Raw genomic sequence first — 25,889 nt, forward strand, 5'->3', positions numbered from 1 at the left:
AAAACAGAGAGAGAAGATAAAAATTATCAATATCAGAAATGAAAAACTGACCAGAGGAGAAGGGGGGAGGGAGGAGGGCAAAAGGGATGATTAGGCACATGTGTGTGGTGAGGGATTGTAATTAGTATTTGGGTGGCGAATGTGATGTAATCTATGCAGAAATAGAAGTATAATGATGCACACTGGAAATTTATACAATGTTATAAACCAATGTGACCACAATAAAAAAAAAAGTGAAGGAAAAAATAAATAAAGTAAAAAAAAAAGAAATGAAAAACTGGATATATCTACATATGCTACACATTAAAAAAGTAACAAGAGTATATTATAAAAAAAATTTATGCCAATCAATTTGATATTTTTGGATAAAGTGAGAAACTTTATAGAAAAATAAAACATACCAAGGTTTTCTTTTTATTTCTATAACCAGTAATAAAATTTAATTAATAGTAAAAAACATAAATCTTCACACAAGGAACTCCAGTCCCAAGTAACTTCACTGGTAAATTCTAGCTGATAATCAAGAGAAAAATAATCTCAATCTTGCTAAATTCTTACAGAGAATGGTAAAGAGAGAAAACTCTCCAACTCATTTTATGAGTCTAATGTAATCTTGATACCAACACATGGCAAGATCAGTATAAGAAAGGAAAGTTACAGATCTGCCTCACTCATGGACATAAAAGCAAAAATCCTAAATAAAATATTAGCAAACAATCCATACACACAAAAACTGAGAAAATTAACGTCCATAAGTGAATTCTTCAGACACAGAAAAATACTCCCATATGGAAACACAGAAATTCAGGAAGGAACCATGAACATCAGAAATTGAAAATGTGTGAGTAAATCTAAATGAATGTTAACTGTATAAAACACTAAAAATAATGTCATATGAGGAGGCTACCACAGGTGCCCTCAGAACTCACCAGGAGCTACATAGGGAAAGATCCATTGCTGCTGGGGAGAGGGAGATAAAACGATGTAATATTTAACTACACTTTGCCAGTGTATTAGTTAGCGTGAGTACTGCTAACTACTGTAACAAACAGCTCCCAAAATATCAGAACTAACCCTCTTTTCCCATGCCATGGTAATCAGAAACATTGAAGATGATGGTGCTCTGCCAGCCTGAGTTCCTGAGTGACGTCACAAAAAGATAGGATTTTTCCCTATGTCCTCGAGGTGAGAACCTTGGATCTTTACCTGGGCCCTGGGAGTAAGGGATTTTCTTCCCCTCTCCCAGCAGCATAAAGCTTTTCCTTTGAAGCCTTTTGCTTTTGCTTCTTCTGGGGAAGTAGGTGAGGCTTTATACTCATCTCCTGGCTGCCACCAACCACCTCTTTTACTCCTGCATCAGCAAGAACTGGCACTCTCCAGTCTGCTGCCTTGCCCCCAGTTTTTCTCACAAGTGTCCACTTAAGAATGCGTGTGACCACCCGTTGTGTCTGGGAAGTCCAGCTATTCCACACTGACACAGTGGGTGCATTTTTATTGAATGTAATTAAACCTATAAAGTTGATTTTTTTAAATAAAAAAGTAAGACAAAAAATAGATTCAATTACTTCAGTATTAAGCATTTTTGCTCAACAGAAGACACTGTTTGCAAAGTTAACAGATGAATGATAGATTGGGAAAGACATTTGCAGTGTCTAAACCCAATAAGAAACCATTAAAAAAAATTGTGCAGTCAAAAAGTGAGACAATGGGGGCTGGCCTGGTGGCATAGTGGTGAAGTTCCCGCACTCCACTTTGGCGGCTTGGGGTTCGCAGGTTCAAATCCCAGGGTGGGGACCAATGCACTGCTTATCAGGTGGTGGCATCCCATGTATAAAGTGGAGGGAGATGGGCACAGATGTTAGCTCAGGGCCAATCTTCCTCAGCAAAAAAGAGGAGGATTGGCAAGAGATGTTAGCTCAGGGCCAGTTTTCCCTACCAAGAAAAAAAAAAGTGAGACAGGAAATCTAATAGAAAAATGGGCAAATATGAACCAGCAATTCAAAGAACTTGATATGCAAACATCTAACTAACTTATGAAGACATGTTCAAACCCATTAATAATTAGAGATTTACAAATTAAAAACAATGACGTATCAAACTTACGAGGAACAGGTAATTCCATCTTAAGTTGTTCCATAAAATAGAAAAACAAAAAATGTCCAGTTCATTTTATGAGTGAATGTATCTTGATTTTAAAATCAGATAAAGTCAGCACGAGAAGAGAAAAATATGGGCCCATTGGATTTGTGAACATAGATATGAAAATCCTAGGTGTCAGATTTGCCAAAGCCAACAGTATATGTATAAATGTATAAATATATGATCAAGAGGCAACTGAACTAACAGTTATGCAAAGAGATGCAGAGACTCTGGCATCAGACTACTCTGGTTCATGTTCCAGCTCTGCCCCTTATTAGCTGTGTGACCTTGGGAAAGTTACCTGGCCTCTCTGAAGGGAGATAAAATATTTACTTTCCAGGAATACAAAAATATTTCAATTGGGCCGGCTCCGTGGCTTAGCGGTTAAGTGCGTGCGCTCTGATGCTGGCAGCCCGGGTTCGGATCCCGGGCGCGCCCCGAGGCACCACATCTCCGTCCAACCCGAGGCCGAGTCCCGCGTACAGCAACTAGAAGGATGTGAACCTACGACATACAACTATCTACTGGGGCTTTGGGGGGAAAAAATGAATAAATAAAATCTTTAAAAAAAAAAAAAAATTTCAATCAATGAAATTCACTATGTTTATAGGCTAGAGGAGAAAAACCATATGATTAATTATATATTTAACATGATAAATGCAGAAAAAGCATCTGACAAAATTCTGCATCTGTGATAAAAAGTTATTAGCAAATTAGCAAGATCAGGAAACTTATTTTTGTGTAAAAATCACGTGCCACAATCCTTTCGTAAACATCATACTTAGAGGAGAAACTTTAAATCCCTTTCCATTAAATATTGGACCAAGACAAGAATTCCTATTTTTACTGTTACTGTTTAACACAAAACTAGAGATCTTAGCAAATGCTGTAGGAAAGGAAAAGAAATAAGAAATGTAAAGATTGTTGTAGCAGACGCTGTAGAAAGCCCTGGAGCAGCCCTTGGCCAAAGACAGATGGGGCTTAGAGGAAACCTTCCTCAGGTTCCTTGCCTCTCGTGGGGGCTGACTCTGAAGTGTGTTGCATCCCGATCCCCAGAATTCCCCAGGGGGACTGAGCCCCAGTTGGCCACAGCAGTCATCAGCTCCCAAGTGCATCCATCACTGGCTTCCTCCCTCTTCCTTCTTAATTTCCTACACTCTACTGATGCCTCCCGGCACCACCTCCAAAATACACTACTCGCACTCCAATCGTTGTCTCAGGGCACGCCTCTGGGGGAATCCAACCTAAGAACACTATCAAATGCTTTTTCTGTGACTGCTGAGACTATGCGATTTTCCTCTTTACTCTGTCAATGCAGTGTCTCACAGTATTAGCTTTTCTGATGTAGAACCATTCTTTTACTCCTCAATAAACCTTTCTTGGCCATGATGTTTTTATTCACCTCTGGTTTCATCTTGCTAGTATTTTATTTATTTTTCCTCATCTATTTCATAAGTGAGATTAATCTACAATTTTCTTTTATCTAGTTGTAGTAAAACTGATCTCATAAAATGAGTTGAGTAGATTTCCTTTTTTTTCTGTTTTCTTAAAGAATTTATATAAAGGGAGAAATTATGTGTAAAGCCACACAGACCTGATGTCTTTCAGTGGGGGCAGACTTTTGATTATGGATTCATTTCTTTGTTGGTTATTAGTTTATTTAGTCTTTTTATTTCTTATTGAAATTATGTATCTTTTACAGATTATTTATCATTTATATATTTATATATCATTTACCATTTATATTTTCTTCTAGATGATTACCCATTTCATGTAAATGAAAATTTATTCAGATAAATTTGTTCAAAATATTATCTTATGATTTCAGAATCTTCTACAGTACCTAATATTTATGTCCCTCTTTTCATTTTCATGTTCTCTGGTGAATATTTTTCCTTTCTCTGACTCTTTTTCATTTTTTCTTTGACCAGTCTTTTCTATTAGTTATTTCAGAGATGTAGCTTTGGTTTTGTTGAACCTCTGTTTGATTTCTTACAACTTTACCATTTACAGTTAATCCCTATTTCATGCCCAGCCCCTGGCAACCATTAATCTACTTTCTGTTTCTGTGTATTTGCCTTTTCTAGACATTTTATATAAATGGAATCATATAATGTGTGATCTTTTGTGTCTGGTTTCTTTCACTTATAATGTTTTTGAGGGAACCTCTCCATTTTTGTTTCTCATTTCGTTTTTCCTGGAGCTATCACAGAGCCAGTCACAGAGTCCCGGGTGGCTTGGCGCCTGCCTAGGGATGAGTGGGGCCTCTGACTCCTAGTCGCCCCAGACGTACAGCTTCAGGGAAGTCAGAGCCTCCATCTTCCAGTGGGGAAGCCTTCCCCCTTTGTCCCCCTACCCCCTTTACAGAGTTGGTCACATGGGCTGAAACTAATGGAAGACCTGCCCTCCATCCTGTTCTGGGTGGTTTAGACGTGGCCTTACATAGTGAGAGCACAGTCTTGTGGCGCATTTCCTTCCTTTAGTGATGAAGACCCTCTGCTATTTCAACCACTCATTAAGTTGTGGGGACCTTTCAAACGGCAACCTTTAGTCAGGGCATCCTTCTCGCAGACCACCCCAAGCATCCTGGGCTTCTGTCACTGGCTTTGCAAACTTAGAAAGAACTACACTTCGTGCTTGCACGCTGCTCAAGAAGGGGTGAGAAAACACCTCCGCACGGACGTTCTACGGAGGGGTGGGGACTGCTGGAGTGTGACATTTGCTAAAACTTGATTTGATTATGAGGGAGAGTTGCCACAATAAGCTTTGCAGGCTGCTCCCCCACCCCCACCCCCACCCCGTCCCCAGCACTCTCCGTTTGGAACCCACCTAGTAGATTTGGATAAAAGTATCACTGTATACCGGACACAAGCGGTAACAGAGGCAGCGAAGCGAGTCGAACGGCCAGGATGACGGTGGTCAAACAAGACTTCAGTTCTATCTGTAGTGAGCTCATGTTTTTTAAATCGGGGAATTAAGAATAAGAACTTTTTACTTAACATGAACATATATCTGAAGATCCATCATTAAGTATGTGATAATAAGTAAGTCCCAAAGGAGCTCTTCCTCCCAGCCCTCTAATCCTGGCCGGCTTGTGGGTCGCGGTGGGGGGAGCCCCTGGGAAGCAGGAAACGAGCGGAGAAAGCCGGGCCTCCAGGGACCGGCAGCGGCCGCAAGGGCGCAGCATTTCGTGCACTAGGAGGCAGCACGGCGCCGAGGAACCCGAACGGGGTCCGCCGGCAGGATGTGTGACCCGGGGTGGTGCCCTCGCCGGCCAGGCGTCCCCACCTGCAAAGTGGCGCGGGCAGAGCAGCCTCGCGGGGTAGCTGCGGGATGGATTCAATGATTAATGCTGGTTCACCTTCTTGGCCCTCGGACAACAATCAGTGGGCGCTCGCGAAAAACCAATTCGCTTCCCCTCTCGCTCCCACAGAAATTTTGGGAGCCATGCGGCGCGGCTGGCCTCCCAGACGCGGGACGGTCCCGCCGAGGGATCCCCTAAACTCCCCAAAGCCCAGCCCGTGGCTCACGGGCGCGCCCCGCGCGGGGGACTACAGTTTCCAGAGTGCCCTGCGGCGACGGGCGGAGCCGGGGAGCGCCCGCAGCCAATTACGGGGTCTCGGGCGCTGCCGGGGAGCGGCAGGTGGAGCCGGGCCGGTGGGCGGGCGCGGGACCCGGTCCCCGGAACGCGTCCCGGGGCTCGCAGGCTGGGCGGGGAGCGCGGCGCGAGCGGAGCCCGCTTCGGGAGGCGGCCCCGGGGACGGCACCGAGCGGGGGCGGATCCGCGGTCGCCTGCGCGGTTCCGGGTGCTCCCGCCGCGCGCAGCCCAGGGCGCACTAGACCGGAGTCAGGCTGCGGGGAAGGGCGGGTCTGGGGAGAACCCCCGAGCGCCGCCGCGTCCCTCAGCCCCTCCTCCTCGCGGCCGCCAGAGCCAGAGCCGGCGCCACCTCGCCCCTCGGCGCGCGCGCTCCCAGCCATGGCTTTCGCCAATTTCCGCCGCATCCTGCGCCTGTCTACCTTCGAGAAGAGAAAGTCCCGCGAATATGAGCACGTCCGCCGGGACCTGGACCCCAACGAAGTGTGGGAGATCGTGGGCGAGCTGGGCGACGGCGCCTTTGGCAAGGTTTACAAGGTGAGGGCGCTGGGGGTGGGTGGCGCGGGGCGCGTGGAGCGGCTCCGGAAGGAAAGGGCGCCGGCCCCGGTCAGCCCCGGCCATTGCTCGGGAGGGCACAGAGGGGCTGTCCGGCTCTGAACTCCGGGTGTCGGGCGCCTGTCCTGATGACCCTTGTTCCTTGAGGGGACCCTCACTCAGCACAGCTGACGCCTTGCGCGCCCCCTCTGGGCACGGCTGCTGCCCCCAGCTCAGTTTTCTGAGCACTTCCTGTGTGCCCGGCTCCGGGCTCGGCGCCGCAGGGGGAGACAAAGGGGCGAGTATAGGACCTTAGCATCCGAGACGAGGCATCTGCCGTAGAACTATGATAAGAGGTGTACTTTTTAAGAGAGGCGGTACAGATACTGTGAGAATACCGAGGCGATGGGGACAGAGAAACTTGGCTGCGTCTGGAAGAGTTGGGACCGGTGGAGTTGGGGACACATCTGAAGATGAGCCGCAGACAGGAAGGAGGGGGGCTCTAGATAGAGTTAGGCTTGGCAAGTGGGCTGGGGGTGGGCAGAGGCGGAGGCCGGGCGCGTGAATCCTGCGCCTCGGGGATCAGATTTGATTCTGTGGGTGAGTCACAGCTGGGGAGGCTCCCGGTCTGCAGTCACCTTTCCCGTTGAGGAGACCTTTTGTGGAGGGGTGGGTGGGGCAGAGCTGATTCATTCTAGACACGTTTGCAGCAGGTCATTGTCTGATTCCTGCTCCCCGTGAACCAATTCTGAGTTGCTGAGTTGCACTGGGGATCCACTTAGGGCTTGACTGCACCCCTTTCCTGAGAGAATCCCACATGCTAAGCTGGTGTATACCTCCAAGAGGGCGCCGCCTTACAAAGCCACCATCCTCCTCCTTGGGGCTCCTGTAGCTTGTAGACCACTCTGACCCCAGGATTGCCCTTTTAGGAGGCTGGACCACAGTGAGGGCTTCTCTAGGCCCTCCTGGTCAGGACTTGCTCTCTTTGCCTTGATGGTGGTCTAGAGCCAAGTTACCCAAGTGCAGGCCCTAGATGAGCAGCATTAGCATCACCTGGGAGCTGGTTAGAAACGCAGAATCTCAGGCCCCATGCCAGCCTTACTAAATTAGAGTCTGCATTTTAACAGGTGATTGCTAAGCACATCACAGTTTGAAAAGCCCTGCTCCAGAGGCAGTTTGGAGGCTGGCCAGGCCCATCCGGGTGCTGTTTTGTTACCCTACCACCTCCCCTCTGAGCCTCACTTCCTGTCGCAGCTGGACGCCCCGCTGGGGCAAAGGTTCTGTTGTTGGAGAGGCAGGCCTCTGTGTCACTTGCAGCGCTGCCTAGATTTGCTCTGCCTGAGCGTTCTGCCCGTATTTGAGGGCAGCCAGCACATTCTTTCCTCGGCGCATCTCTTCTTGACCCTTCTCAGAGTTGCGTCTTAGTGGCACCTGGAAGCCGTCCTCAGCCTTGCAGCTGGCCCTGGACACCCTGCCAGTGTCCTTGCCTTCCCAGGACAGAGCCTGCTCTTCCAGATGTGCTCTGACCAACATGAGGGAGGGCAGCCGGACCCTCGGTCAGCTCACCACATCCTCCACTTTCTCCAGAAGGTTCAGTTGGTGTTTTTAGTGTGTACCGTTGGCTCTGACTGATGCTTTTTCTCTTTTAGGGGCTGGTTTTCAATTGTCCCTCTCCCCGAGTGTATCCTGACTTCATATGGTTCATTTTCTTTTATTTTTTTTTTTTTTTTTTTTTAAAGATTTTATTTATTTTATTTTTTCCCCCAAAGCCCCAGTGGATAGTTGTGTGTCGTAGCTGCACATCCTTCTAGTTGCTGTATGTGGGACTCGGCCTCAGGATGAACGGAGAAGTGGTGCCTCGATGCGCACCCGGGATCCGAACCCGGGCCGCCAGCATCGCAGCGCGCGCACTTAACCACCAAGCCACAGGGCCGGCCCTGGTTCATTTTCTTTTAAACCTAAATGCAGAACTTTGCTTTTAGGCTAGAAAGATTTCCCCTTGTCAGTTTCAGTTGTCATTTCCACATGCTTTAGCCCTGTAACACTCCCCTGCTACTCTGGAAGTTTCATACCAAGGAGCTGATCTGATTCTCGGGTTATTTTGTCTCCTCCTGGTTCTCTGGAGCACGTGGACTCTTTTTTTTGTTTTGTGAGGAAGATCAGCCCTGAGCTAACATCCATGCTAATCCTCCTCTTTTTGCTGAGAAAGATAGCCTCTGAGCTAACATCTATTGTCAATCCTCCTCCTTTTTTTTTTTCCCCCCAAAGCCCCAGTAGATAGTTGTATGTCATAGCTGCACACACGTGGACCCTTTTAAAAGTGAGTTTAGTTCTTAAAGCTGTGAGCTGGCTGTACCACAGCTCCCTCCCTCTCCACCTCCAAACCCATGATTTTCTCATAGGGAAAGCCATGGCTGGCGCCATGGCTTAATGGTTAAGTGCACACGCTCCACTGCTGGCGGCCCGGGTTCAGATCCTGGGCGCACACCGACGCACTGCTTCTCCGGCCATGCTGAGGCCGAGTCCCACATACAGCAACTAGAAGGATGTGCAGCTATGACATACAACTATCTACTGGGGCTTTGGGGGAAAAATAAATAAATAAATAAAAAATTTAAAGACAGGGAAAGCTAGACCAGGAGAGCTGTGTGATGGCTGATACACCTGGACAATTTGTTTTATGACCTGCCTGGCGCTAGCGTGTGACCCTCTGATCTAACCCAACCTCATGTTACATGCAGGGACCCTGGGGCCCAGGAGGAGGAAGGGACTAGAACCCAAGGCTCTGGGCTTCAGTTTAACACTTTTCTTAGTTGCCAGCTGAGGAAGACCCATCCTGGATCAGAGATCCCTGTCGCCCACACCTCCCACCCTGGAGAAGGGCTGTGTACTCAGCCCCTTACAGTTGAGGCTGAAGAGGGTATTGCTTTACTAAAGACTCTCTGATTAGGGACCGTTAACTCCTTCCCGCTTCACTGCTCCCTGGCGTGGCCACTGAGGCAGCCCAGACCAGAGTTCCGTCTGGGTTTTATGGCTGGACCAGAACTTCCATTTGACATGGCTCCTGGGGCACCATGGCTGTGAGCCGGGGAGTGGTGGCCAACGCCGTCTCCTCTCCTGTCCTAGAGCTGCAGGTGTTTCTCCTGGCAGCCTGGGCGGGGAAGGCTTTCCTGAGGACTTCCCTGGCATTGGAAGCCTTAGAAATCCCAACTTGTCAGCCTCTTATCAGGAGAGGACTCTGATTACCGATTTCCTGAGGAGAATCTTGCAGAAGGTCAAAGCCTAGACATTAGCAGTCTCAAATTATGGGGCCTGCTTTTCCCTCTTCTCCCTGATAAGCCATGAGTCGGCCTCCGGAGAAAAAGAGGAGGATAGGATTGATTTTGTGCAAAGTCAAGCTTATTCTCACCTAATCCTTAGGCAGTTGCAAATTGATGTCAAAAGAAAATCATTTCTAGTTCATTACTAGATACAATGTAAAGTTCACAAGCTATATGGTTTCAAAATTCTTGTCCTTAAAAATAATCCTTACTCTGAAGACAAGGTGGAAGGGGAGGCAGTGTTTGGTATCACGTTGAGTGGAAGCAATTGAAAATTGCTTTGGTTTTGATCTTATGTTGTCCTTAAGCTTTTAAAAGTTTTGTGATTTTGCAAAATTGGGAGTATATAAAATTTTTTTTAATTAAAAAAAAATCGCCCTGTCTCATCAAATGCTTTTGACATTTTGATGTATTTCCTTTCAGACTTTATCGATTTTTATGGTGAAAAAAATTTTTTAAATGCAGGATTGAAATTGTACATACCTACAGTGTTTTATGCCATCTCTCATTCCTAAAGCTTCTTCCTGTATTATTCTAAATGCTTCCCATGTACCTGCTGGGATGGCTCACTGCTCCCTTGATCTTATGCTGATTGAATATTTAAGTCATCCCCCTCCCCCCCCCTTTTTTTTTAATTAAGTTAAAATTGATTAAATGCTTGTCAAGTACCAGGGGCTGTGGTAAGCATTTTACACATTACAGTCAGTTCTGCTGTCAGGTAAGTATGCGCTCCTAAAAACCCGCAAGCTGTGCAAAATCATGCAATAAAAACCAGAGGCTTGGGGCCGGCCCGGTGGCGCAAGCGGTTAAGTGCGCGCTCTCCGCTGCGGCGGCCCGGGGTTCGCTGGTTCGGATCCCGGGCGCGCACCGACGCACTGCTTGGCAAGCCGTGCTGTGGCGGCGTCCCATATAAAGTGGAGGAAGATGGGCACAGATGTTAGCCCAGGGCCGTCTTCCTCAGCAAAAAAAAAAAAGAGGAGGATTGGCGGATGTTAGCACAGGGCTGATCTCCTCACAAAAAAAAAAAAAAAAAAACCAGAGGCTTCATGAGAAAAATGGAGCTAAGCGCACAAGACTCAAAAACTTCATCAGGAGCACATTAAAGAAAAAGATAGGAACCGAAAAGACCGGCAGCACAGTTTCACACAAGTTTTACAGGTAAGGAGTACAAAAATATTACAAACACACGACACACTGCAGTGAAAAGGCCCTGTAGGCTGCTGTGGCGGTGGGCGTGGAAGGGTCTGACTTACGAAGCTGGAAGGAGCTGGGCCCCCAGCTGTGGATGGGTGTGGCTGACAGATGTGGGAGGTGTGCGGCTGTGCCATCTGTGAGTTCCTTCGCCTTGCGTTCAGCTGGGTGTGGTTTTCCGTGATCACCTAGTGTTTCTGGCAGATAAAACTGCACATAAGCAAACGTGCGTGCGTTTAGTGTTTTGATGAAACTGTTCCCTAACGTATCAGTGGTGTTGGGACAGAATGGGCGTTTTCCAAGTAAGCGTTATAGCAGAGCTGACGGACGTTGACGAACAGCTTTGCTCGCGCAGTTCTTTTTGTATTTTAAATTGTTTTTCAGACTAGACTCCCAGAAGGGAATTACTAGGTCACAGGGTATGCCTAACTGAGGGTGATTTATCAAAGAAACCGTTACTAGAAGCCCCCTTTGCCCCTTGCTCTCGCTAAGGGCCAACCCGCCGGTCCTCTGAGACCCCAGGAGCCCTGGGCCTTGGAAGCCCCTGCCCGCCTGTGGGGACCTCAGATGCCCCCGGCTGGGAGAGCTGTTGTTAACCCCTCCTTCAGGTGCCGCGTCCCGCCCTGCCAGCCCGGGCCAGGCACAGCAGAGGTTCGGTGAGGTCGGAGCCGGCTGCCAGGCCAGGGCCCTTCTCCTTCCACGTCCTCCCCTGCCAGAGGCAACAGCCTGGGCTTCCGCTTCCTCCGGGGGCTTCCTCCGGGGGCTGCCCGAGGCCTCGTCCCCCTGTGCCTCCCCTCCTCCTCCGGAAGGAGACCTGCCCCCAGGCAGTAACCTTATTTCCGCTCAGCCTGACGTTTTTAAATAGAAGTCTGTGCTATTGTGAGCGGGTTCCTGGCTCGCGTCCTAAAAGCGAGGTGGTCCGAGCTTCCTGGGGATGTCGCCGCCTTGGGGTCCCACTGATTGCTGAGTGGCTGGTTTAGTGCTTGCCGTGCTGAGACTGTTTCTGGCTGGCTCCGGAGCAGGCCGGGGTGAAATGAGCTAAACAGCCGCCAGACCCCCAGCCGCGCCTCCATCCAGGGTCCCCTGGCTGACCAGAGGGAAATCCCCAGGGGCTGCCACCACGGCCCCCAGGAAACAACCCTGGATGGTCACTCCCAGTGGCACAGGGTGGTTAAGGGAAGAAAGTTGGGGCTCAGTAGGATCTGGGTTTCAACCCCAAGCAAGTGACCTCCCCGACGAGCCTCAGGCTCTTGTCTGTGAAGTGGAGGTGAGAATTGGAGGATGCTGGAGCAGCGAGGGTGCTAAGGAGGTGTGGGCAGGAAAGGAAGCGAGTTCGTTATTGTTGATGTTCTTGGTTCAAACGAGAACGTCCTGGCCAGTTACTGCAGCCTAACTGGGGACAAGGCAGAAATACCTCAGAGTTTGGAGCTTCTCCCCTATACCAGGGCTTCCCCACAGCAGCTCTAGTGACATTTGGGACAGGTAATTCCTTGTTGTGGGATTGTCCTGTGCTGTATAGGATGTTAGCAGCATCCCCAGCTTTTACCCACTAGAAGTACCACCAGTGCCAGTACCACCTGCCCCTCCAGCCCCTGGCTGTGACAGCCAGAAATGTCTCCAGACACCGCCACATGTCCCCTGGGGGGCAAAAGCGCTCCAGTGGGGCACCACTGCCTCCCTCAAGTGAACGTGCCCGATTCAGTTCAGTAGACAGTGTTTGTTCCCCTCGGTGTCTCAGGTCCCTGGGTGTGTGATGAGAGACTCGGGCCTTGCAGCCAGACACACCAGGGTTCGAATCCTGGCCGCCCCACTTGGCAGCCGTGTGATATCAGGTGAGAGGCTTGTCTCTGAGCCCCAGTTGCCCCGTGTATATGGTGGGGCTGAGACTAGTACTCACCCCAGAGCTGCTGTGGGATTTAGAGGAGGGGCTCCCACAGAGGGCATGGCAGTTGGCCCATAGCAGGTGCTCAGGATGCGCCAGTGGCCTCAGAGCTGCTTTCAGTGTGACCCAGGGGCAGGAAAGGGGGGTTCTGCTGGCTGAGGGGTTGTGGCAGGACTAAGGCAGGGCCAGCGTGCGAGGGGAAGGCTTCCGCCTGGCAGGGCCGGTGGGATGGTGGTAGAAAGCTGGAGAGAGGATGCCTGGGCTGGGAGAGAGGTGCCAGGTGGTGGCCCTGGAGCCTGGTATGGCCTGTGGACAGTTTGTATGGCTCACACGGGGGCTGAACCAAATTTGAAGTGATTGCCAGCATTTTGAAATCAAGAGATTTCAGACAAAAGCCCAGATTTCTGTCTTCTCGAAAATATCAGGTGAGCTGGTACCACATGGTACCGTTCCTGCAGGGCCACGTCTGTCTGGGCCAGCGCTGTGCACAGGAAATGTAACACGAGCCACACATAGAATTTAAACTTTTCTAGTAGCCTCATTCAACGAGGAAGAAAACAGGAGAAATGAATTGTAATAGTTTATTTTAGTTAACCCAGTATATCCAAAGTATTATCCCAGCGTATGGTCTGTATAGAATGAGAGAGACATTTAGTCTCCTTCCATACTGGCTGAGCCTTTGAAGTCGGTGTGTGTGTTGTCTGCCCAGCACATCTCAGGGGCTAAGTAGTGACGCGTGGGTGCTGTCCTGGGCACTGAGGATCCGGCTTCTCCTGTTTGCCACCCCCTCGTGCCCTCCCCCTGGCGCATTCCACACATTTCAAGTGGGCTTGACCTCAAGCCCAGTGGTCAGTGGCTTTGGGAGCTGGGCTTGGTCTGGGGGGCTGGCCAGGGCGGGGCCAGATCTAGAATAATATTTGGGAGCCACATCAAGAGGGCCTTGAATGCCAAGCCGAGGAATTTGGATTTGAGCTTAGCTAATGTCCTGCCTGCCCCAACCCCCCAGGGCCTGACCAGCTCGGTCTCAGGTAGTGTCAGAGAGGAACTGTCTGTGGATGGTCACCAGAGTGGGGGAGTGGCTTGCCCGCACAATTGGGGGATGCTAGAGCCGGGTTTCCTGGCTGCCCAAGACCAGGGTGGCCATTGATGAGTGAAGGCTGGGACAGTGGGCAGGCCCTGGTGGCTGGAGCAGGCAGGGGTGGGAGGGAAGGCCAGAGCTATGGTTGGGGCCCAGGTCAGGGCCCAGGGAGGGGGAGTGACTGATGGAAGGCAACCAGCCAGAGAACGAGATGTTACATGTGGGTGGGAGGCATGGGAGAGTCTAGAGAACCAGGCCTGGTAGTCAGGAGGAGGAAAGAGAGCAGAGGGGGGTGAGATGGGAAGGGAAGCTCACTCTTGCCAGGGATCAGAGGGGGCGCAGGAGCTCGGATGCTTTCCTGGAGTTGCAGCTGGGGTCCGCTTCTCGCAGGTTGTATGTTCCTGAGAAAAGTACTTACTTGTGCCTCAGTTTCTGTACTGCACAATGGCCATGGGAATGGTACTCCCTCGTAGGGTTGTTGGAGGATGAAATAACCCAGGTAAACCACTTGGTCCAGGATGCTGGAAAAGCTCAAATAGGTGTTAGCCATTAGAATTATTAATTGAGCACCTACTGTGTGCCAGGTACTGTGGGTTCCATGGTGAACAAGATGAACGGGTAGAGAGTTGACTTTTGCTCCGCCCTTGTCTGTCCATCATTTTTTCTTCTAACTAGGGTTAGTATCCTCACTCCACACCTGATGAAGAGAGGTCCAGAGAGGTACAGTGACTTGCTCACGGTCACATGGCTTTTCCGTGGCAAGGCTGGGACTTAAACCCAGATGTCTCTGGCCAGGAGCCTGTGCCTTTTCTACTGTACAGTACAGAGGGGAAGACCAAGAGGCTTATTGGAAGAGGGGGTCCAGGGTCCCTTCAGTGTGGTGTCTCCCTGCAGCCTTGGCCTTTGCGAGCCCAGGAATGTGACCTTCTTCCCAGACCTGCCTCAGCCTCAGCTGGGTCTGAGCCCCGGGATGGCGATGGTGGCCTCGCACGCAGAGGAAGTGGTGACGGGTGCAGGCAGGGCTAGCAGAGGAAGTGGCAGGGGAAGGGGGCGGGCGTCAGGGTGGGGAAGCTGGGTGCTCCTGGGGCGCTGGAGGGTGTGGGGCTGCTGGTGCTGCAGCATCGTAAGGTGCCGGGTGTTTCTGGGTGCTACCCGCAGGGCGGGGCGGGGAGGGATGTACTCTGAAAGAGCTTCCTCCCTTCCACTGTCCCCCCTCCTACCTCCCTCCATTTTACTCACTCTGTTCTCTCTCTTCCTCTTTGTGCTTTCCCCTTTGCTATGTTTTTTTTTCTTCCTTCCCCAGTAGCTTACTTATTTTTTCCTTACTAACAGGCTATACCAGAGCCAGAATTTAGGCCCTGAGACTCCAGGGTTAGCCATCATGTTGGTGACTGAAGAGTAACTCTAGCCAGGCTCTGTCCAGTGCGGGAGGAGGCTGGGGGCCACTGAGAGGAGTTGAAGGAAGCACAGCTCCTTTCTGCCTCAGGACCTTTGCATTGCTGTTCCTCCGCCTGCCACTCTCTTCCTATGCCTCTGCACAGCCAGCTCCTTCTCATCCTCTGGGTCTCAGCTCACATGTCCCCTCTTCAGAGAGGCCTGCCCTGAACCCCCCTCCCTGACCACGGTGACAGCTCCCTGCTGATTTTCTTTAGGGCTCCTGGTGCAAACTGGGACTCTCTTGTGTATCTCCTTGTTAGTTTCTTTCCTCTCTGAAGATGTAAGGCCCCAAGGGCAGGGAGTGCTCCATCCTTTGTGGATAAAGGGGCCTGCTCTTGGTAGATGCTCAGTTGCCGTCTGCTGAATGAGTGAGCGGTGAGGCGTAAATGCCAGAGCCAGCTCCCTCCCTCCCTAGGCAGGCCAGCACTGTGATGAGGATGCAGGCGCTGGAGTCAGTTCTGAGCTTTCTCCCAGCTTCACTGCCTGCTCGCTGCGTGATCTTAGGAGAGTCACCTCACCTCTCTGAGCCTCAGCATCTTGAGCTGTAAAATGAAGAACAAAATAGTGCCTCCATCAGAGAATTTGTGAAGATTGAGGCGTGTAGCCAGCCCTTAACCTGGTGCCCAGTGTGGAGGAAGGAGAAGCGAATGTGACTGTTGTTGTCATTGTGATGATGATTATTTCTGCTGGTTGACTGGATGGTCCGGCTTCCTGAGGATTGACAGAGGCAGATTCCCTTGAGGCCCCTGGCCGCCTCCCGTTGCCTGTTTTACTGGAGGCTGTTCCTGGATAGAGGCGGGTGTGTCGGGTTCCTGGGGATCAGCCTAAAGTTTATTGCTCTCTCACAGTGCTATGAGGATAAACATGATTCAGTGACAGTAAAGAAGCCTCCATCCCAGCCTTTGGGAAGCTCACAGCCCAGGGAGGGCGGTCTCAGCTGTGCCTGCCCCGTGGCCAGTCCGTCCAGGGTAGCGAGGCCGCTCTGGGCTGCCGGAAGAGCAGCGTTCACGCCCTGGAGGGAGAAGCCAACACTGGTGCCCCCTCCCCTTCGCCCTCCTTCCTGGAAAGCTCCAGCCTGTCTCATCTGGTAGCCCAGCCCAGTTCTTGGCCCTCTGAGGCTGTTGCCTCCGTCAAAGCTGGCTTTGTCACCCTGAGGCAATGACCCCATCTGCGCTGGCTTGCCTCCCTGTTCTGCCTCGAGATTCTTCCTACCTCTGGTTTCCTCTTGGTGGGCCCTGGTGCCAGGCTGGGGAGGCCCGAGCTCCTTCTCAAGCCTGCTCCTTTCTCCACCGCCCTCACCACCCCCACCCCCGCCTTGAGGTGACAGGAAATCCATCGCTGGGGCTGAGGAGAGGTGACTGGTATGCCTCTGTTCATGAGGACCCTGGGGCCCAGGTGCCAGTGCCGGCCTCTGTCCCGAGCCTCTGATGTGTCCGCAGGACTGTCTATTGCGGCTGGCAAGGCGCCCCTGCAGAAGACCCCCGACTCACCCCACACCTCCCGCGGGAGCCCTCCTTGAAGGCTCCTGACTGGGTGACGCTCTTCATCCCACGAGTCCCAGCTCAGCCATTGTCTTTGCTGCGTGAACTTGGGAAAGTGACATCACCCCTCTGAGCCTCAGTTTCCTTTTCTGCAAAATGAGGATAATACCTTTCACAAATGGGATATAAGGCGTCTTTACACCTGCAGTCTTATGAGGCCAGTCCCCAAGGGCACAGCCAGGATGTGGCAGCGGGGACCTCAGCTGAGCTTCACATCTGAATTATATCTAGTGTCAGTGAGGGCATGGGGGCGGCCCGCCCACGGCCAGTGAGGGTGGAGAGCGGCCCAGCCATTTTACAGCCGTCCGGCCACGTAAGTCAGGTCCAAGGCTGTTGGATGCAGCACTGTGTGACCAGTTAGTGGCTGACTAGGTTGGTCAGAGTTGTGGCGGACCCACCATTCAGCGGGACAGTCTGCCACTATTCGAGAAGATGCCATGGAAGACAGTTTTGTGGTCCGAAGGGCTGTTCATGACAAACTGCTAAATAAGGAAAATGACAAATCAGTGTGTAAGGTTTGATCCTGTTTTCATAAAGTAGGGAGGAATACATTTGTGGAGAGAGAGACAATAATGAGCGAACGTCTGTGGGGCGCTCACTGCGGCCCAGCCCTTTTCTAAGCATCTCTCTCGTATTAACTCACTGGATGCGCACAGCAGCTGCGAGGCAGGAACAGCTAACATCTTTATTGTGCACAGCAGGAAAGTGAGGGATAGAGAGGTCACATAAGTCCCCTGGGGTCACACGGCTGGAAAGGCAGGATTGCCCCACAAATCCGGGTACATTGCCCCTGGAATATGGGGAGGAGGTGCTGCTCTGGCATGCTAAGGTGATTCTCTCTGGGATTATGGTGGTTCCGTTTTCTTCTTTGTGCCATTATGTTTTTTGTTTTGTTTTTTTGCTTGAGGAAATTAGCCCTGAGCTAACATCTGTGCTAGTCTTACTCTATTTTGTATGTGGGTCGCCGCCATAGCATGGCTGACGAGTGGGGTATGTCCACACCTGGGATCCGAAGCCACGAATCCGGCTGAAGCAGAGCGTGCTGAACTTAACCACTATGCCACCGGGCCGGCCCCTGTACCATTATGTTTTGAAGATTCTCTTTAATGAGTGCGGATTGCTGTTGGAATAGTAAAAAACAGCACAAAAAGCACTGTTGATCGAAGACACAGCAACCTTAGCCTCTCTGAGGTTTGGGACTGTCTGGAAAGCAGGGCTGGTCGGAGCAGCCGCCCCCCAGGTAGTGGTGAAGACTGAGTGAGATAAAGCTTGCAGGGTGCCCGGATGGTGCGGGGCAGAGGAGGCCCTGGGTATAGGTGCTGCCTTCTTTTCTCCCTCCTCTTTGCTGTTGACCCAGCCCACCCGCTCCCAGTCCTCCTCTGGGAAGAGGTGGGCTGGGAAAGGTGGGAGCAGTGGCCCCAAGGAGGCAGAGCCACGTCACTTTTCCCACCTCCTTTATCAGTGCTGTTGGGGGTTGGATTCCCCATCACTTTTTTTTTTTTTTGTGAGGAAGATCAGCCCTGAGCTAACATCCATGCTAATCCTCCTCTTTTTGCTGAGGAAGACTGGCTCTGAGCTAACATCTATTGCCAATCCTCCTCCTTTTTTTCCCCGAAGCCCCAGTAGATAGTTGTATGTCATAGTTGCACATCCTTCTAGTTGCTGTATGTGGGACGCGGCCTCAGCATGGCCGGAGAAGCGGTGCGTGAGTGCGCGCCCGGTGTCCGAACCCGGGCTGCCAGTAGCGGAGCGTGAGCACTTAACCGCTAAGCCACGGGGCCGGCCCCTCCCCATCACTTTTGAAGAGCTGGGATCTGAAGGCTGCCACATCGTGGCCAGATTAGACAGGTTGCCCGGGTTTTCAGCTAAGGCCATGACTTGGTATCTTTGGGGCCAATCCTGTTTGGGTTTTAGTTTTTTATTTGCTGGCCCACAAGGATTTTGAGGATCGGCATGTCCCTGATGTGCCAGGATGGCTCTCCAGGCTTCTCCCAGAGGGAGGGAGTATTAAATGCCCATCCTTGGAAGCCATGTCGCTCTTCTGCTTTGTGCTGCATCATCTTGGCCGTCCTTAAGTGTCGCTTGTTCTGAAACTCAGCCGTCTCATTTGTTGCTGAGCTGAAACTGGGCCGGGTGATTACGGATCAGGGAGTGGTCTCTCTCCACCTGGCAGGACTCTTTAACTGTGTGTCCTGGCCCAGTCAAGGGCTTTGGCTTCTCCAAGGTAAAGGGGGGCCATCTTCTGAAACTGGAGAACAGCTAGAGATTCAGGAATCTAAGTATCTTGAGGACAAAATAGACTTCTTGTCGCTTTCCTTTCTTTTACGTGGAGGGCATCATTTCTCTTTGCAAGGAGTCAGAAACACCAGTTCATTCATTCATCCACCCATCCACCCGTCCATCCATTCATCCACCCATCCGTTATTTGAAAATACTTATTGAGTGTATACTATGGCCAGAGTAATAGATATATTGGTGAATAAGATAAACATGGTTGTAGGCTTTTGCAAACAGAAATACACAGTTCCGGGGCCGGCCCGGTGGCGCAAGCGGTTAAGTGCGCGTGCTCCGCTGTGGTGGCCCGGGGTTCGCTGGTTTGGATCCTGGGCGAGCACCTACGCACCACTTGTCAAGCCATGCTGTGGCGGCGCCCCATATGAAGTGGAGGAAGATGGGCACAGACGTTAGCCCAGGGCCAGTCTTCCTCAGCAAACAGAGGAGGATTGGCAGATGTTAGCTCAGGGCCGATCTTCCTCACACACAAAAAAATAAATAAAAAATACACAGTCCCAAGGGAGGACAGTAACAACCACTAGTAGACTGACTAAGTCTTGGTGGCTTATAAACTTTCTCATGTGTCACTGGAATTGTCCACATCTCTGTCTGGAAGTTAAGTCTAGTTTCCTGCCTTCCCGAGGGCACTTAGCTGGTAAGTAGTAGAGTCAGAATTTTAACTGAGGTCCTGTGCTATTTCCATTCTACAAATCACCTGTGGAAATTTGCCCATTTCTAAGTTTGCCAAGACGGGGACATTGGATGGAGTAGGGTAGGTACCTGTAAAAATACCTTTCTAGGCTACAGTATAGCGGGAAGAGAGAGGCTTGTGTTTACAGAAGCCAGCAACAAGGTAGGCTCAAGTGCCTTTTGGGAAAAAAGGAAGACTTGATGGTCGTCTGTTCCCTGGACATACCTTTCATTCCTTTGTCCTTCTCTCACATCCACCTAATTCTCCCATCCACCCATTCATCCTTCTACTCACTCTCCCATCCATTTGTCTGTCCATCTGTCAACTCGTTTACCCATCTTCCCATCCATCCATCCACCCCCCCACCCACCCCCCCAACCATCCAACCATCCATCCATCCATTCTTCCATCTGCTTACCCACTCACCCACCCATCTGCCCATCCACCTATCCACCCATCTGTCTGTCTGCCCACCCCACCCATTCTCCCATCTTCCCATTTCCCCACCCTCCCATGCTTCCACCCATCCACTGGCTATTCTGCGCCAGGCTCTGGGGGGTAGACTAAAGTGAATCAGACATGGGCTTAGCCTTTCAGAGCTCACAGCCAAGTCAGAGAGAGAGTCTGTGAACAGAAATGGCGGTCTGTGATGAAAGCCCTAATAAGGTGTGAGGAAATTCTAGGAGGGAGGTGGGCTAGGGTTCTGGGAACGTTTCGTGGAGCGGGCTGTGGGTGAGTTAGACTTTATGGGCTGCTTAAACACAGGTATGAGGAAGGCCCTCCGGGTGGAGGAAAGAGCATAAAGAAAGGCATGGAAGTCGGAAGCAGGAGAGCACTGGCTATAGCCAGGGGGTGAACATAGGGAGGTAGTGGAATCCTGGAAAAGTAGATCACTGGGGCCACCAGTGCCAGGCCGGGGAGTTTGGGCCCTGCCACGTCAGCAACAGGGAGCCATTGAAGGTTCGCCCGAAGTGTGTTTCTGGCTGAAGGCAGTGGAGGAAGAGATGGGGAAGGAGGGCGGTCCCACATGGCATCTGGTGGGCGGGACCCTGGACATGTTTGTTCTCATGGGCTACTGAGGGCAAAGAGCACTGGGCAGAGAGCCGGCCCTGAGTTCGAGTCCTCACAGCCGCTTCCTACCTGTGTGACCTGGGACAAGTCACCTTCTCTCCCTGCACCTTCATTTTCTCTTCAGTAGGAGGAGGTGGTGATAACTGTGCACACCTCATGGACCTGGCTGGATAAAGGCGGGGTGCTCATTATCCTGCGTCAAGAGGCCACAGGAGGCTTGGCAGGCCTTTTTCATCCTGAGGCCCACAAAGACTCAAGTGTCCGGAAGGCCGGCTGTGGTACATACGGCTCCAACATACGGCTCCACTCCGAGACTGACTCAGGCCTGCCAGCCAGGGGCATTTGTGGAATCTGAACCCCAGGCCACATTGGCTACCCGTCCTAGCTCCATGTCTGCTGCCCTCAGACCACCCTGCTTGATTTATGTTGGGCCCTTCCCCTGCACGTAGCCGGTTCTGCTGTGACCCAGTTCCCACTGGCGCCAGATTTCCTCCCTCCTTGTAGAGTCAAAGCCTTTCCTGAGATTGGCAACAGGGACATCACAGCTGTGTATTGTGGGGCACAGACCAAGCCCCTCCTTGGTTCCAGTGGCCTGAACCGCATTTGACACATGCCTGGCACAGCCGTCCAGAATCGAGAGGACGGGGAAAATAGAAACTGTTAGCCTTGACTGCTCCATTCTCTGGCTCTGACCCACACGCCCAGGCTGCTCATCTGACAGGTCAGCTGGGAGCCTTCCCTCACGCCCTGCTGCCCAGCCAGGTTGCTAGGAGACCTCACTAGCAAATGATCACCGCCTGAGGTTCTTCTACCCACTCTCTGGGCTCAAGCCCTTTGTTTCTTCCTAGAAAAAGAAATGGCGTGTTCTGAGGCTGACACTGGGACATGGGAGTGAGTTTTAGATGCTTCCTCACCTCTTTGAGAGTGCATCTTCTGCCAGCTGCAGCCTTGAATGCAAAGCTGTCTCCTAGAACTTTCTGCAGTCTTGGGAGTGTTCTGTATCTGCTCTATTCAATATGGTAGCCACTAACCGCACATGGTTATTAAACACTTGAAATGTGGTTAATGCAACTGGGGAACTACATTTTAATTTCATTTAATTTCAGGTAATTTAAATAGCTACATGTGGCTAGTAGCTACCATATTGGACAGCACACCTCTGGTGGGTTCCTGAGCGGACGTGGTGCCCATCTCTGGAAGCACTTAAGACAAGGCCAGGGTGCAGTGGTCACTTTCTGTGCATCAGCCCCAGTCTGTCCTCGCTGGGATCCCTGTGGATAACTGCCAGATGTCACTGGGTGAAGTTAACTTTTATAAACCACTTGCATTCCTTGTGCCGTGTCCATCTCCACCCTGTCTGTAGGCACACACAGTTTTCCCAAAGTTATAGCTTAGCCACAATTTTATTATGGCTACTTTGTTTGCTTATTGTTATGGCTTAGTTATTTTTTCTCATTACTATATTATCTTCCTATTTATCATTTTAAAGGTTGCTTAATATCCCACTAAGTAAATTTAATCATTGTCTTACTGTTGAATATTTAGATTATCTCCACTTTTTTGCCATTATTGTGAACACGATCCTAGTATATTTCTTTTGTTGTCTTTTTTTTTGGCGGGGGGTGGGGAGAAGATCAGCCCTGAGCTAACATCCGATGCCAATCCTCGTCTTTTTGCTGAGAAAGATTGGCCCTGGGCTAACATCTGTGCCCATCTTCTTCTACCTTATATGAGATGCCTCCACAGCATGGCTTGATGAGTGGTGCGTATGTCCCAGCCTGGGATCCAAACCTGCGAACCCTGGGCTGCTGAAGCAGAGCGCGTGAACTCAGCCGTATGCCACTGGGCCTGCCCATTGTTGTCTGTTTTTGACTTTATTTCCTGGACTTAAATTCTCAGGAATGAGGAATTCTCAGGAATGAGGGATCATAGGCTTAAATGGTATTTTCAAGGCACTTAAAACCTATTGCCAGTTTTTGTCTTTAGAAGATTGACTCTGTTTATGTTCTTGTCAGTCGTGTATACCCATTTTACCACCAACACTGGAGGTTGTCATTATTCCTTGTTTTTGTTAATTTAAAAAGTATAAAATGATCCTCCTCCACTTTTTTGGAGGAAGATTCTTTTGGCAGAAGAATCCCATGGTTTCTGTTTGCCTGTGGCCCATTAGTAATCATCCCGGGTTATCAGTCATTCCCTCTGAGAGGCCTCAGGGAAGGTCACTTTGTAGGTCACAGTGTGCTCAGGAGCGGCCTTCTTACCTGTGTATTGCATAGTGAAATACTTCCATATATATCTGCTCTCTGCTGGAACACCCACAGAGATGGGGAGCTAATTTCCTTTTTGGTGGCAAGTGACAGAAGTCCAGAAGGGAGTTTATTGGCTCACATTACTGAAAAGTCTAAGGGCAAATTTGGCCTTCAGGAACAGCTGGCTCCAGGTGTCTGCAGACCCTCAGCAGCACCTGCCCTCCTCCATTTGTGGGCCCTGCTTCCCTTGTCTTGGCCTCATCCTCAGGCAGGCTCTCCGAAGGAGTGGCAAGCTGGGCTACAAAACCCTGCAGCTTTCTATTCTAGCAGTTTAGCAACCCCAGAGAAAGAAAAAGCTTTTTTCCTGGTAACTTTAATAAAAAAGCAAAGAACAAACCAAAAAACCACCCAGGTGCAATCCTGTTGGCCTGCCTTGGGTCACATGTGCATGTCTGAAGCACTGGCTTTGACTGAGAGGGTCAGGACTGAGTGGCTGGGCCTGCTGTGTGCACCTGGACCAGATGGGCTCAGCCCCGCATGGCTCCCCGCACCGAGAGCGAGGGAGAAGGCAGTTCCCGAAGGAAACGCATTGTGAATCTGCAGGGGGCGTGGATGCTGGCCATGTCCCCTGTTGCCCCTCTTCAGGATTCATTTCCAGGCAGCTGCACAGGCTCTCTGGCCTGAAGTGAGTGGGGCCACAGGGCACAGGCCCGTGTAGGCCCTCTTGTTTACTCTGCTCTGGGCAGGCAGTGTTCTCCTGTTCTGCAGATAAGGCAGCCGTCACAGAGTGGACCCTGGTCCCTGCATTGGCCTTCATGGACTCTGTTTCCTCGTCTGCAGAGTGGGAGGAGTTGGTGGTTAGAAGTGGTGGCTGACGTGCTTTCTGGTCCCCGAGTTCTGCCATATCCGCTCTTTCCCGGGAGGAGGAGGCGGGGACGCAGTGATCAGCCCGCAGCAGGGGGGTGGGGGCAGGGCAGGGCAGGGCCTGGGGGCTGTCCCCGACTGGCCACCGCTGTGCCTGTGTGGTTGACTTTCAGGAAGCCCCCAGCCCCTGACTGGGCTGGCTGGGCCCCTTGGGTGGAGCAGGGCTCTGGCTGGGAGGTTGTCCCCACCTCCTCCGGGCTGGGCCCCACCGCACAAGGGGGAGGATTGTTCCCACAGAGGTGCCTAGGCCAGAAAACACAAGTGACCACTGTGTGTGTGCTCTCAGGGGTGTGGGCTGAGGCGTTCGTCACTGCCGGCCAGCGGTGGAGGGCTGGGCGGTGGAGGGCTGGGCGGGGCTCCCCCGTCCTTCACCAGTCCCTAGCCTTGCCTCAGCCGGTGGGAGAGACAGACGTCAGAGGCCACAGATAGTCGCTTGTTCTTTATGCGACTCCTTGCCCGCCAACTCCCACAGGTGCCCCATCCACTTAGACCACCCATAGCTTTCCAAGACCCACCCACTCCCCAAGATGCCCTCACATCAGACCATTTCCCCATCCTCCTACTGTGCAAAGGGGGAAACTGAGGCCCAGACAGGCCCTCTGCAGAATTTACAGGCACCTCTGGCAAAGCGATCAGGAACATGGTACTTGGAAGTCATGCAGGCCGGAATTCAACTCTCAGCCCTGTTCTTTACCTGCCTGTGTGACCTTGGGCAAGTGACTTCACCTCTCTGAGCATCAGTTTTTCTTACATATAAAGTGAGGCTCTTAATCAGAGTACCTTTCTGGTGTAAAACTTAATTGAGGGGATCAAACAGTGTCCTCTCGTGCCCTCACTGGGCTCTGCTGCTTCATTTCTAGGCTCAACTAGTTCATTTTCAGGCTCCCCTTGGGGGCACACTGGCACGGCCGCTCCAGGCCTGCAGCCACCGTGCTGGAACCTAGCAGTAGAGCAGGGCTTGGGGCAAGCCCGGTGTCTCAGCGGTTGTTCTGAGGTTGCGCTTCGTTGGGTGACTCCATCACCTCCCTATCCCTGAGCCAGTCGCTGTGTTCTGATTGGCCAGCACGGGTCACCCACCCGCTTCTAGTGATGGCAGTGGAATCCGCTCCATTGCATTTTAGGGACTGGGAATGCGGGTGGGTTAGCTCTGCTGAAGAAAAATCAGGGCAGAGTGAACTATGCTATGGGAGGCCAATGATTCCTACCCACAAATTCTCCCTCTAGGCAGACCCTGTCCTGTTCACTAGAAAAGTGCCGCACATGTAACGTCGGCTCCATAAGTCATGGTTGAGTGAGTGAAGAGGGAATACGCAGATTGCTGGCAGCCTTGTGTAATGAAGAGACCTGTGGGAGTCAGGAGACCACCACGGCTTCCAGTCCTGGGTGGGTTCTGAGGCCTCTGTGAGCCCTAGTCTGCTGATCTGGGAAATGGGCGTGATTGCTACCACTTGCCTTAATGGCTGTGGGCGGATTAAATTTTTGTAGTTCCAAGCATGCTGTTGGCTGTGGTTTTTCATTATCTCTGGCAAAGAAAGGTGGAGCAGGTAACCCTGGTCACTCGCCAAGAAGGGCCTGTTCGGAAGTGACTCTGAGCTTAGGCTCTTTGGGCCGGGCTGGCTAGCGTTTGGATCCAGCCTTCACCCCCACTTGCTGTGTGACCTGGGGCAAATCACCATGCCTCTCTGAATCTGTTTCCTCATCTGTAAATGGGAGTGCTAATATTGATCTCCAAGGGCTGGATGGCAGATGAAGTGAGAAGTTCCATTTAAGGCCTGTCCTGGCACACAGTGTGTGCTCAGGCAGTGTTAGCTGTCCCTATCATCAGCCGTCATTACGTCCCTGTGCCCTCAAGGTGGTGGATTGCTGCCTCAACCAGGCCTTGAAAGGGTTTGATTTTGGCCCAGTCACTTTTAGTGCCACGATTGCTGCTAACGCCTTTCTGGCAGGCTCTTTCTGGTCCCTG

At 51.3% G+C, this 25,889-nt stretch overlaps 1 protein-coding gene across 1 annotated transcript in view; it reads left to right on the top strand.

Moving 5' to 3' along the window:
• Positions 1–5,880: 5,880 nt before the first annotated feature.
• Positions 5,881–25,889, top strand: part of STK10 (serine/threonine kinase 10) — a 116,645-nt gene continuing 96,636 nt past the window's right edge. The window contains exon 1 of the mRNA XM_004428522.3: positions 5,881–6,271. Coding sequence (XP_004428579.1) covers positions 6,116–6,271 — 156 coding nt within the window. The 5' untranslated portion in view covers positions 5,881–6,115. The remainder of the gene's footprint in view (positions 6,272–25,889) is intronic.

The sequence above is a fragment of the Ceratotherium simum genome, chromosome 4 (assembly GCF_057802395.1).
Source record: "Ceratotherium simum simum isolate JZ-2026a chromosome 4, ASM5780239v1, whole genome shotgun sequence".
Classification (NCBI taxonomy): Eukaryota; Metazoa; Chordata; class Mammalia; order Perissodactyla; family Rhinocerotidae; genus Ceratotherium; species Ceratotherium simum.